The sequence below is a fragment of the Diorhabda carinulata genome, chromosome 2 (assembly GCF_026250575.1).
Source record: "Diorhabda carinulata isolate Delta chromosome 2, icDioCari1.1, whole genome shotgun sequence".
Classification (NCBI taxonomy): Eukaryota; Metazoa; Arthropoda; class Insecta; order Coleoptera; family Chrysomelidae; genus Diorhabda; species Diorhabda carinulata.
Genome location: NC_079461.1, coordinates 16,344,659 through 16,357,543, shown reverse-complemented (window position 1 = coordinate 16,357,543; position 12,885 = coordinate 16,344,659). Strand labels below are relative to the sequence as shown.

General features: G+C 29.3%; 1 protein-coding gene across 1 annotated transcript; it reads left to right on the top strand.

The window, feature by feature from the left end:
- Positions 1 to 1,817: 1,817 nt before the first annotated feature.
- On the top strand, positions 1,818 to 12,885 carry LOC130890715 (thyrotroph embryonic factor-like). The gene is made up of 2 exons (XM_057794965.1): positions 1,818 to 2,046; positions 11,959 to 12,885. Exons 1-2 carry the CDS (start codon positions 1,918 to 1,920, stop codon positions 12,604 to 12,606), a joined length of 777 nt encoding a protein of 258 aa, XP_057650948.1. The 5' UTR covers positions 1,818 to 1,917; the 3' UTR covers positions 12,607 to 12,885.

Here is a 12,885-nt window from a genome sequence, read left to right as displayed (position 1 = left end):
ATCAGTTAAGCTGATACGGCAACCTTTGAATTCAGCTGCTCAACATTTCACGGATGTAAATAATTGTATAGAATCTCTGTACAAGATGTCTCACTACTCTTTCAATTGCGTAGGCGTATTGGCTTTCCAAAACAAAAATGTAATGACTGGTCGATACTCAATTTTTAGAAAAATCTTCAAAACGACTTATACAATTCTCAAACGGATATTTAGGCTGTATTAGAACACTCATTAATCTATTTCCATCACTTTTATAGTACACAAGACTGAATCCTAGGATGGTATAAATATTCTTATAGATAATACATGTGGATAATTGGTTAAGTTATTGAAATTATGGTAAACTTACAACTATATTAAGCAAACTATCCATGTTTTCATAAAAACAGCTGAGTAACTCTAAGGATGTACTTCTCTCTACTCTTCAAATGGAACTTAGTCTTATCAAGAGTTTTATTAAAGATGATTCAAGTTTGTTTTGCTGAAATTTTTAGCGTAAATATTGATACAATCGGTCTTTATAAATTAGTAGAATAAAAAGTTATTTTAAATCTAGAGCATCATTATAAATTTATTAGTAGATTAATATGGTAAATAATAATAGTCTTTTCAGTTAAATATTTTTTAAATATTCAACCTCCAGGTGTTAGATTATCTTCATTGTGTGAATAAAAATATCCACTGGTCATTTCAGACTTCTACAAACATGACAGAAAAAAATTCAAACGAATATAACAGTGAAATGACCATCTAAATCTGAGATCCTGATCAGGATGCACAACAAAAATCTTCAAAAATTCAGCTGCCACGCGTTCAAAGGGTTACTTACATCCTTTCTCCCACACTTTTCTTTATGATTTCAGGGTAAATACGATGTCAACACAACGATAGATTTCGGACTATTCTATCTATTCAAAGAATAGTGATGTCTCCTTTTATTCACCATGGGAAGCTTAAGGTACATTTTTGTATTCATAAAAACACTATGTTATTACTATATAGGTCAAATGAAATAAACTTGAAATGATCAATTTTATATTTTATTTTGTTAATAAATACTACAAAGCTTTACTAAAAAGATTCTTCTCGATAATTTGACATTGATATGAAACAATAGAGTCTGATTTTTGTAAATGATATAGTTTTAGGTTTATTTTCTTATTTCTCTTGTTATCTATCGAAAGAATCTCGCTCAGAAATAGGATCCATAAAGATGAAAACAGAAGACACACAGAAGCAACAGACGTCATAAAGTGTATAGCTAAGCTGAAATAGCAGTGGGTAGGTTATGTTGGAAGACAAGATAAAGAAAGATGGATCTTAAAGATCACAATATGGTGAATAAGAGACCCGAAGGAAGACCCCAGAAACGCTGGCTTGATGATGTTAAAAGAGTAGCAGGCAGACAGATAATGTAGAAACCTTTAGAACAGGCCAATATCCAGGAGTGTACGTATAAAGGCTGATGTAGAGAGTATTTATTTCAAAATAAAAACGGTTTCTCCATTTTTTTAAGGTATCACTAATTATTATACAAATTAATCTATTGGAAACTTATTTTCCTTTTCCTAACAAATGCTCATAATGTTGAATGGAGAATTGAAAATACTGTTAAACGCGATATTAATTTATTGTGTACTAAAGAATCTCACTGTATAATCAATATTTAACTAAATCATATAAATACACACACTGTAAATCTACTACATTGCGTTCGATATATTGCGAACCAACCAATTGTATTTAAAAACTGGATTCTTTTTTACTCTTCAATTCTAAAAAAAAGGAATGTTTAAATTATAAATGAGATATTACCAATTTTTCAGTCCTTTTATTCTTATTGATTTACAATTTGAATGATAAACAACTTTAAAACAATAGTTTTAACGTCAAAAAATCTACTCCATATAATAAAAAATGGAATATATGGATATGAACTCGATATCAAGTGTTAATGATTATGCTCAAGATAATAAGAAAAGTCTTACTTATCTAAGTAGCAGCAAGAAGATGTTAGAGAACGGTCTTGTGCGATATTCTTATAAAGTAAGTTTTTGAAAAATATATATTTCTATTGTTGCCCTTTTATAATAATTATTACAATTTACATAGTCTAAAGTTTAATAATGGGTTCACCAAATATTTTTGAAAATTACTCTCATCTTAACATTCTCTGAATTGACAAAATAATTAAAGGTTTCCACTACAACTACATTTTTTTAGAGTTGTCCTTATTTTCAAATTAAGGAAACACAGTGAAAAACACGATTCTATAGTTTTTAGTGATAATCAAATTGAAAAGTAAAAATATTCTTAGCGTAAGAATAAATGTCACAATTATAGCGTGGGGTGCTTTGTACATTTCACAGAATCCACCCCACGCTTTCATAGCTAATAATTAGTTGATATCTTTAAGTTGAAATCGAAAACTTTTTATCCAACCCTCGTTTTCATAATCTAAAGTGTGTATTTTCATTTTTCCATAGACAAAAATATGTAGTTAGAATAAACCAAATCCGATTTTTATGGTTTTAGTCTGAAAGGTTCTGAATTATGACAAAGTTTATAAGATTATCTATTTTGGAAAAGGGTAGCTAAAACTTTCTTAAAATAATCTTAGTAACATCAATGAATATATGGGTGTTCGGGGACTGAGTAGTTACATGATGTAAAAATAATGCTGTGACATAGGAAAAGTTTTCACTACGACCTTTCGTTTGGTTTCTAAGTTATATGCATTTAAAATTGCAAAAAAAGAACTTATATTTAAGTATATTTTCTAAATTATAAATTCGAACATTTTTAATGGTTGATTACCTATGTCCATGTAGTGTGGTGGTACACTACTACCTGAAGGCCAGGAGCGGCTCAGGCCCAATGGTTTTCCAACAAATGTATTATCAACTCGTTGTTTAAAAACCAACGAGCGTAGACTTGTTGTATAATCCTCTACTCTAGTTTATATTCTAGGGCAATCGAATAAAGTGTTTAGTATTAATAATAATCCATTGTGTACATTTATATCTCATTTTTTTTTAGAAAACCATTTTGATAATTCTCAATTTTGCCCTTAAGTCAAAAAATACTCTACTACTAATATCTCGTTACTATGAAAACTAAATATTTGTCTTCTCTAAATGTGGATCTCGTCTATTTTCATATCATATCAACAACTACCACATAGTTGTTTTGATATTCAATACCAATCAACATTTTTTAAACCGTTAATGAATAATATTTTTAACAAAATTTCAATCAAATATTACAATTATTATATAATATTATAGGTTCGGAATATCTCATTATCATGTGTTTTTATGACACTGTTGTTAAAAAATTTAGAATCTATGTAAAAAAGTATGAATGTTATAAAAACGATTTTACACAGATAGTCTCAACAAAAGACTTTCTACGAATTTTTCAAAGAGAAGTATGCAATTCAGACCTCCCTAAAAAAATACTAAAAAATCAATTGGTTCAGTTTAATAATTGTTCTGAAAACTTGCAAAACAAATTTGCGATTTATTGCAACAATAACTGTAAACATCAATTGAACAGTTATCGGCATGTTTCAAAATATTTTTTAGGAACCCTCAATAAAATAAGAAAGTTTTTTACCTGACACAATAGAAAACAGTTAGAAAGCTTTCACTAGACGAACGCTTGTAAACCGATATTTACATAGACGACTTTTAAGCTTTTTTGCAAAAAAGCGGTGTTGACAGATGGTTTGTAGAATTCTCTCAATAAATATATATTGAAAATAGTTGTGAATAGCATTAAAAAATGGGTTGTATCATTGTATGGGGGTCATTTCAGATAATAGATTCCTCCATTTCGTCAATTTTTTTATTACTATCAATTTACAAATGGGGTAGTTTCTTTACATTTTAAAAAATCTCTTAGGTTCTGTACGAGGATCAAGTTTTCGTTCGAACAACAAAGGGTTGAAACGATGCTTTGCATTGTGAAAAAGCTGTACAGTTTACTTTCCATTAAGTACAATTCAAAACAAAAAGACCAAATTGTTTCAGTGTTTACTATATGTTTTTAAATCTCCATTAGATTTATTTCGGATGGTCCTGATATAGTATTTGTTTCTCTGCAGGTCTTAGGTTGAGATGTTTTTGAATTAGTTTGATTCGCGTATGCGTTTGTGAGTGCAAAATGTAGGATAACCGTTTATGAATGTAAGTTTTCAATAAAAGTAAAAGTGCTAACATTGTCCAACATCGTCTATTTGATCTAAACATTTGAAGTCAACCAATACAGTATTTTCTCTTTTATAACATCCTATTCAGTCTAATATAAATGAAACAGAAATTATTTTTGTTCACTTTGCATAGATTTGGAACAAAGTATATAATAATTTTGAAAATTCTGACTCTCTTGGACGTACTTTGTTATACTAACAATACATTCTTCAAATTTGCAAACTGGTTACACAAGAATAGAATTCAATAGAATTCAGTTGACCACAGGACCACACCGAGTAAAGTTTCAAAGATTAAAATTATCTTTAAAGCTGCTGTCACCCATGTTTACACTTGACAAGTTAGAATTCCAAGAAATGACTGATTGTATCGTAATATTAATCCGTTTTTAATAACAATAAATGACAGGTATTTATGCTACGTATTTATGCTACGTATTTATGTGACGTATATTATTCAGTTTCGTACTTTCCCTGGCTTTATCGAAGTAGTTATTCTATATATTGTTATTCGGTATGAATATTCATAGGACTTTCAGGAAATAGGGAAAATATAACGGATTGTTTCATTGGTTTTTGTTTTTTTTTACTTTAAAATGGCGTACTTTACCATCTATTGTTATCTATGATCCATTGTTATAAACACACCTCCAAAATATGTGATTTGAACGCATCAATCGCTTCTTCAGGTGTAGAAGAAAAAAACAAGATATTATTTCCCAACGTGTAGATTTTCCATATATTGCATAACCAACTTATAAAATTTTTATCTCGAAATAAATTTCAATTTTTAGTGTTTCAAAAAAACTTTGACCGAATTTTTTAAATCAAAATAATAATAATTTAACAGCGTTGAGCAGATGAAGTTTACAGCAATATATCGATGATTGAACTGTTGTTAATTTGAATAAATTTTTTCCAAAATGTATGACATAAACCGATGTACAACCTATGCAGTGAATTCAATTTTCTTCATAAATTCCCCTCTTTTGACTATTTTCAATTAAAAGAAAAGTGAATAGAGGAAATGGCCACAGAAACACCATTTTTATAAACACAATGACAAACCATTCGAATTAACGGCACCCTTCAATCGACATAATAACGAGGGGTGAGAAGATCTCCAATCCAAGGTCGCCTCTGATTCCTTCCTGTATGTGCAAATGTGTGTCAACCCTTTCAAATAGCTTATGCTGACTCATTCACTTGCGACGTACCCTCATAACATATCGACAAAACCAACACAAATAACTGCAAAACTAGGAAGATATTGAGTACGTCCGTGTGTATCCCAGCCAGTAACGGACTGAGATTTAATAGATTCAGATTTTCTTGTTAATTTTTACTATTTCGTTAAACGATTATTCTAGTCACTTCTGTTGTATAGTCAATATCCAAAAGAAATAACTTTATCGATAATCGATTCCATTCCGAGTTCGAGAATCTATTTCCCATAGTTTTTTTCTCCTACCACAGAGACACCGTAATTCAATAATTTTAATACATTTTTCGTGATATTTTTTATAAGATATTTTCCTCTGCAGCTGATGATTGAGGCAGGAAAAACAGTACTGTCAGGCTGCTGCTCCATCACCAATATTAGAACACACTTGGGATTTGCAAAGAACCCGGCCTTCTTATGTCCATCTAGAGTTGGTTTTCATTATTTAACTTCTTGGTATTCGTTGTGCTTTTTTTAAATACGCAACCGGCGATTTTTTTTTTCTACAATGAATATTAATACAGAAAATTATGTTGAGAAATTCGTTTGAACTTTTCTAACAAGCAGGTGGCGTCCAATTTTATATTAATTTTTGACAATAAACTATAACAATGCTCAACGATAAACAATTACCATTAAAGAACATCTAATGTTATAATTTCAATAACAAATTAAAAAATCAAATAGTTCCTCATTTAGTAACTCAAACTGCTGTAAGTTTTAAAATATTTTACGAGTCGTACCAGGTAAGAAATATTTGATAATAAATATTATAGAACTATGAATGAACTAGTTGAAATAACAACAATCGTTTATGGAAAATGGAGAAACAACTATTCTATTAACGTTAAGTAAAATTTTTATATTTTATTATCAACTATCAAGTAAGACATAATCTACGAAACCGTTCCTGTTCTCTTTGTGGAAACGCTAACCCTTCCGTTTCCGCAAATCTCGACATGTGAGAATTAAATCGGCAAATATGTGGGTGGGATTATCTCACAATATTTCATTGAAACGGGAATTTCCTTCTGTCTATTAACCGTTCCAATGATGATGGGTTTATCAACACATATTTATGTATACTACTGCAATAAATGAAGATCGCTTCCGTTACAATGTAGAATTTGAAATTTGAAGTTTATTATGACAGAATCAGTTAGCATTATCGAATAATCTACTGATGTGATAAGAAAAAATAACAATATCATCTAAGTGTTAATATTGAGTGCTTCTCTCCTAGCTACATTAAAAAACTTATTTGAAAAGTTGGGCTGAATAATGTGTTATGAGCCCGCGACTCTTTATGCTCTCAATAACAAGTTTGAACCGTTTTCTGCTTGTTACAATACTTCTATAAGCGATTTAATGACATTTGTTAATGGCACTAATGAATAAGACTGTTTACATGTGATATATTCTTCTTATATAGTGCTATAAATAAGTTTCCTTCTCTAGTTGTTCGTGTCTAGAATTATCTCCTTTCAATTCATATCTTTATCTATGCCACCTTTTCCGAGGTCTTCGAATTGACCTACGTCCTTCAAAATTGAAATTAAGTATCGATATTCTATGTTCAACTATTCACACTATAGAGCTAACCTATTCCAGTCTTTGTGCTCCGAGATCTGTAGTTCCTTATATTTTTTATATTATATCTTAATCTCCACATTTTGGGCTATATATTTTCTTCAGTATTATAATTATTGTTTATATGTACATCTTTAATATCTGCATCAGTTATGTGCATTCGTTTCCATCTTTGGTAAGCTGTACACTCCAGTAAGTGAAGTCTATTACTCTTTCCAGATTATTATCACTTATTGTAGCGTTCTGGAACATTCTGTTAGAAATTATTAAATTATTTTGGTTTCCGTATTTCCATAGGACACCAATGGAAATTCACTCTTTGCTGCCTTGATATGTTCCGCAGATATTTGAAAAATAGTTTGTCGAGTTATTTTCAACGTCATTTGGAAAGTTCTCAAAGCAATTCGAAAAGTTTCGACTGCCTATAAAGCTCTTCAAAGCACATTATTACTAAACTTGGAGATCTAACATAAAAATTGCAAACGATCTTTATAGTAAAAATCAAATTACGAAAAATAGTTTGAGGAGATTGACAAAATGTATACTCAGAAGAAACTTTGAAAACAATCAAACGATAATTTCAAAGTTTTTCATATTAAGTAATTTTATAGCGAAAAGAAATATATAGAAGCAGAAGTTATTGAAATGTATTGAATGAGATTTAAAAGATCTTTATATTGTATTCAATATCTAGCTTTTAATGAAGCTTAGATTTTTAGCTTTAATCAAAATTAATGGATATAATTTATTAGTTTTAAACAAATAGTCGAGTATATAAACCATTTCTGAAAATTTTATTTTTCTTACATTAAAAATTATTGCAACTTTGAATTTTTATAATTGAATGTATGTTTATAAATTTGGCATCAGGTTTATTTATTTTTGTTTCATCGAAAATTCTAGGCTGTCAGTTATAACTATGTGGAAGATTGTAAATAATAATAAAATGATAAAAACTCTTATCTGAGTCTATTTGTTATTGTTGATGTGGTGATATTGGATAATGAATTTTCTGGAACACTCTTAAATCATTCTAAACAAGTTCAATGTCTGTCGATCGTTTTCATATTCATGTTATTGTCTTCTGATGAACAATTTATCTGTATGAAGACTATAACTTTGTTATTCCTATTAATTCTACTAAAATATGTATTTTAAGTCATGGGTCAAATAAGGAGTTATTGCCTAAGGAAAGTATTTATGAAATACTTGTATTGTTAAAAAAATAACCATAATTTCAAAAGTTCTCCATATCTACATAGAATTCCGTTATCAATGGTTAATAGAATTCTTTGACAAATTGATCCATGATCATTATAGGCTGTTCCTGTATATGTGGGCATGAATCCTTATCGTTGAAGCTCATTATTGCATTTTGACGTAATTATATGCATGTAAATTCCGAATTATCTAATGAAAAAAATTATAGGCTATAACATTGTTCAAATTTTAGAATACAACAGATTTAAATCAAGAGCAAATAAAACAGTAATTAAAATATACAACGGTATGGTGAAACAGATCCGCCAAATTGTTCACGTAATTGCTTTTTGTGTTCAGACTTTAATCATTTGCTGCTTTGGTGTAATCTCCATGGAAATAAATAAATCAATAAATGAAATTTAGAATCTCTATTCTCACACGAGGTTTGCGTTGTCACATATAATCTTTTCCAATTATTTTTAATTCACTTCGAGAAACTCAGTAGTGGGTTTTTTGATAACAATATTTCTCCTTTTTTTTTAAATAATGCTTTTGAAATCTAGCGCTCATGAGATTCAACATATAAAATAATGGATAGTGATGTTATGCTTATTCTTTTAGTGTTTTTGTTCTGCAGTCCCAAGTTTTTTTGATATTCCAGCGCTTTTTCAGTATTTAGCGTTTATCTTATTGAATCGTTCATTGTGCACCTTCCCATTTATGTAGCTAGTTGCAAAACTTTTATATTTTTATAATTCAAATGTTTTTTGCTATTCTATTGTTTGCAAATACTTTCACATTATATTAATCACTACAATAAACTCAAGATGAGTAATTATAGCGATACATGTTTGTTAAAATAGACAAAAAATCAAAAGCAGTTAGTTTAAGGAAACAAAAACGTCTAAAGAATCAAAAATTGACGATATTGATATAGATTATTATAGAGAAATTTTAAATGTTGAAATTTTGCAGTTCCAAAAGCTACTTAAATGGTTATAAATTATTTCTATATAATCTTGAACTGTTTTTGGGGGAAGGATTAAATACCAGCCACTATAATTATGAGAAACTCTTTACATTTTATTTTTAAATACACGTTCTAGGAAAGCCCATAAAAATTTTGCTTCGACCACTATTCATTCATTACACCTTATATTAAACCACAGGCAAACAAAACTGTTTACAATATGCAAAATACCTTGTTCCTGTACTACCACTTGCTGACCTAACGGTATAGTCTTGTGTACATAAACCACCCCCAATTTTGCCAATTCACCGCAAACAGCTTTGCAATAGTTTGAATAGGAGTGGGAGTTAGCCCTTCTGTTATTGGTTAAGAAATTGCAAGAATTGGATGCCAATATTTGACAAATAAATTGAAAAAAATTGCAGTAGTTTGATTTAGTCTAACTGTAATATTTGGATAGTCACTTTAGTCAAAATCACTGTGATATCTCAATTTTCATGTTTAGATCTTAAATTGGTGAAGTGACGACTTGTGATAAAGACATAATTTTAAATGTAAGTATTGTTTGATTTAAAATAAAACTTCAGCGTCAAGATATTCATTTGTAATTTGTTATCTTTATTTTTTTTTTCAAAATTGCCCACAATTCACTATTAAATGATAATCCAAGCTACTCTAAATAGTTTTGTGATATTTTGTTTTTCCCAATTATTCACAAAAAATATACAAAATGCAAATTAATGATGGTGGCATAATCATAAACGTTAGATTCGTCTGTCAATTGAGATATGAATTTTGAGTCATTAAAAAACCATCGATGTTATCAACTAATTGAGTAATATTTGGTAGGTTTCCAATTTTTTAACGATATCTATTTGTCTACATAACTTGACTTAAAAATAATCATGAAACATTATATAATTTGACACTTTTTTTATAGAAAAATAATAATATAATATACTTCTTATATTCATGGAGGAAAACTTTTTATTTTGCTGAATTAAACGTATCCGCCTGTACAATAAATATAAACCAACTTTTGATATCTTATCTATCAATTAAAATCCAACTATTTTATATCCTATCTATCATTATTGTATATATTCTTTATACAATGCTATTATCTAATGCAGTTTGTTTGTTCATATCACATTTTTTGAGATATAACGTTATCGGGTAATATTTTAAATGCATCGCTCTGTATTTATAAATTTTTTAAGTAGAAATATTGGGTTACTTCATTTATACGAGGTTTAGTCTAACACTGATTATGCAGTATGCCGAAAATTTCATTCAGTTTCATTTATATTATTATTGAAGGTGATCTATCGATCAATATATTTTGGCAAATTGTCAATGTTGCAACACGTCGAAATGTCAAATTTTCACCTGTCTTTAAAAAAACTGATTTTCCCTAATAATGCTCAAAACTTTATTCTTTTCGGCACATCTACAGGTATACAGGAATTGAATGCAAAAAACCCGAGCTCGCGCGACATACTTCCTGTGAGGAGATATCGCTGCTACAGATAGAAAATCGATCCTCCTATATTAGATAAAAAACCGTTCATTAAGCGATGTCTAGCAGTTTCAGAGTAGGCCCGAAATATCATCTTGATAGAAATTTTCAGTGTCTCTTTCATAAGTTAGTTTTTATTAATAATGATAATAATGTTGTTATTTGTGTATCATTCTACTAATGATTGAATCTATTTTGATATTATCATTAGGATTCTTACTTGATTTGAAATAAAATCACATAATGTTGAAAATGACTACGCAACTAATTAATATCTATTCAAAAAATAATTATTTTTTTTTTCGAATGATTGAAAATTAATAGTAACGATCTAATGAAAAACACAATTCGGAAATAACGCCAATAAGATTATTACACTAATTTATATTCAAAACAGTTCAAAATTGAAAATGTTTGAGGTTTATGACACAAAAAAACGGACTTGTTACTTCTGAAGATATCACATTTTGTCTTAGTCAAAAAAAATAATATAAATTACAATTTATTGCTAGTGAGTAATGATTAAAATCATCTCATCAAGCATAAACTTCTTTTCGAACTAATGAAAGTTATAATTTCATCAATCTTTTTCTCCCAATCATAATCCCATTTTTATAGAAATGTTCATTATGTTATTTCTCTTCCTGATTAAGCAATTTTTTTTCCTTTTTTCTTCCTACCTATCTCAACATAAATACTTTCTTTTTCTAATTTATTCTTGCTAGAACTGAATATTGAGTGGGACTAATAAAAAATTCATTCAAATCGCAAGTTCACTAATTGAGATAAAACTTCATTAAATATTGAAACTCATTAATACCTATTTAAGAATTGACTTTATCATTATCGCCGTGCTATTGTTCGCTTTCACATGCCTATTAACGCATTTTTGAATTTATATTACTATTAATACTTCCCAAACGACTTCTTACGGCTTCAGCACTAAGGTGAGTTGGATAATTATTAGTGTTACTGTTTGTATTAAATTTGAAAACGAATACATGACGTGCATTAATTTTTGTATTCTATGGGCTGAGCTTTTCTCATTCAATTTTTCTAGCTCCGCCACTCACGCAATTTCCTTCCCAAAATCTTTATTTCTCAATTGATTATTATCTATTTAATTTTGTCAGTTAGTACATATTTAGAGTCTATTTTTGGATTTTTTTTATATTGCAGTTAGAAATTATATGGTGGTATGGGTTGATACAATTTTATTTATTATGGTTGTTTTGTTACAGATGGAACACACAATTCTTCCACGTAGTCCAGAATTTCGTCTATTGGAACGTTCTAATCCCGGGCACGACTACCCAGAAGATACCGCAGCTCTTGACCTCTGTGTACGAAAAAATTCAAAGGCATCGCCAAATTACCCTTATGATTATCAAATACCCTATTGTTATAATGAATTGAATCGTTTCAGTCCGACGTCAGAAGTATCTGATGTATCTAGTACTGAACAAAAGGAATCTCATGTTTCTTCAACAAAAATGAAATGCAGTAGGCCGTTCAAGGCATATCCGAAAGATCCTCTTTGTATGCCAATTATCAGTGCTACCTCAACTATTTTAGGAAAAGATTCTTCCGAAGCTTATGTACAATTTCGAGAAAAAATATTAGCACGGGCACAAGTCACTCAAAATGGAACAAATAAAAATATGAGGAGAACTCAGACTGTAAATACCCAAAACTCCGATCCTACATATTGGGAGAAGAGAAAAAAGAACAACGAAGCGGCAAAAAGATCCAGGGATGCTAGGAGGGCGAAAGAGGACGAGATAGCAATTAGATGCGCCTTTTTAGAACAAGAAAATATCCAGTTGAAATTAAGATTAGCGGCATTAGAGAACGAAAGGGAAAGATTGCAGACTATTCTTTATCATTGACATTTGAAATTTAGTATTTAGTTTCGAATCTAGTTAAGAAAGGTGTGATAAATGAAACATTATTTATTTTAAATTGTACATAGGAGATTTGATAGATTTGTTTATTAAAAATTATTTACCAGCAAGGTGTTTTAATATAATGATAATAATATTCGTAATATGATTATTGCGGTAGGTCAGAGAGGCTTATGAATTATGTATTTTAAGAAACTTTCTAGTGTCAATTTGACACTTTTATAACAAATTTGTAGGCAAATACAAATAACTCAAACAAGTATT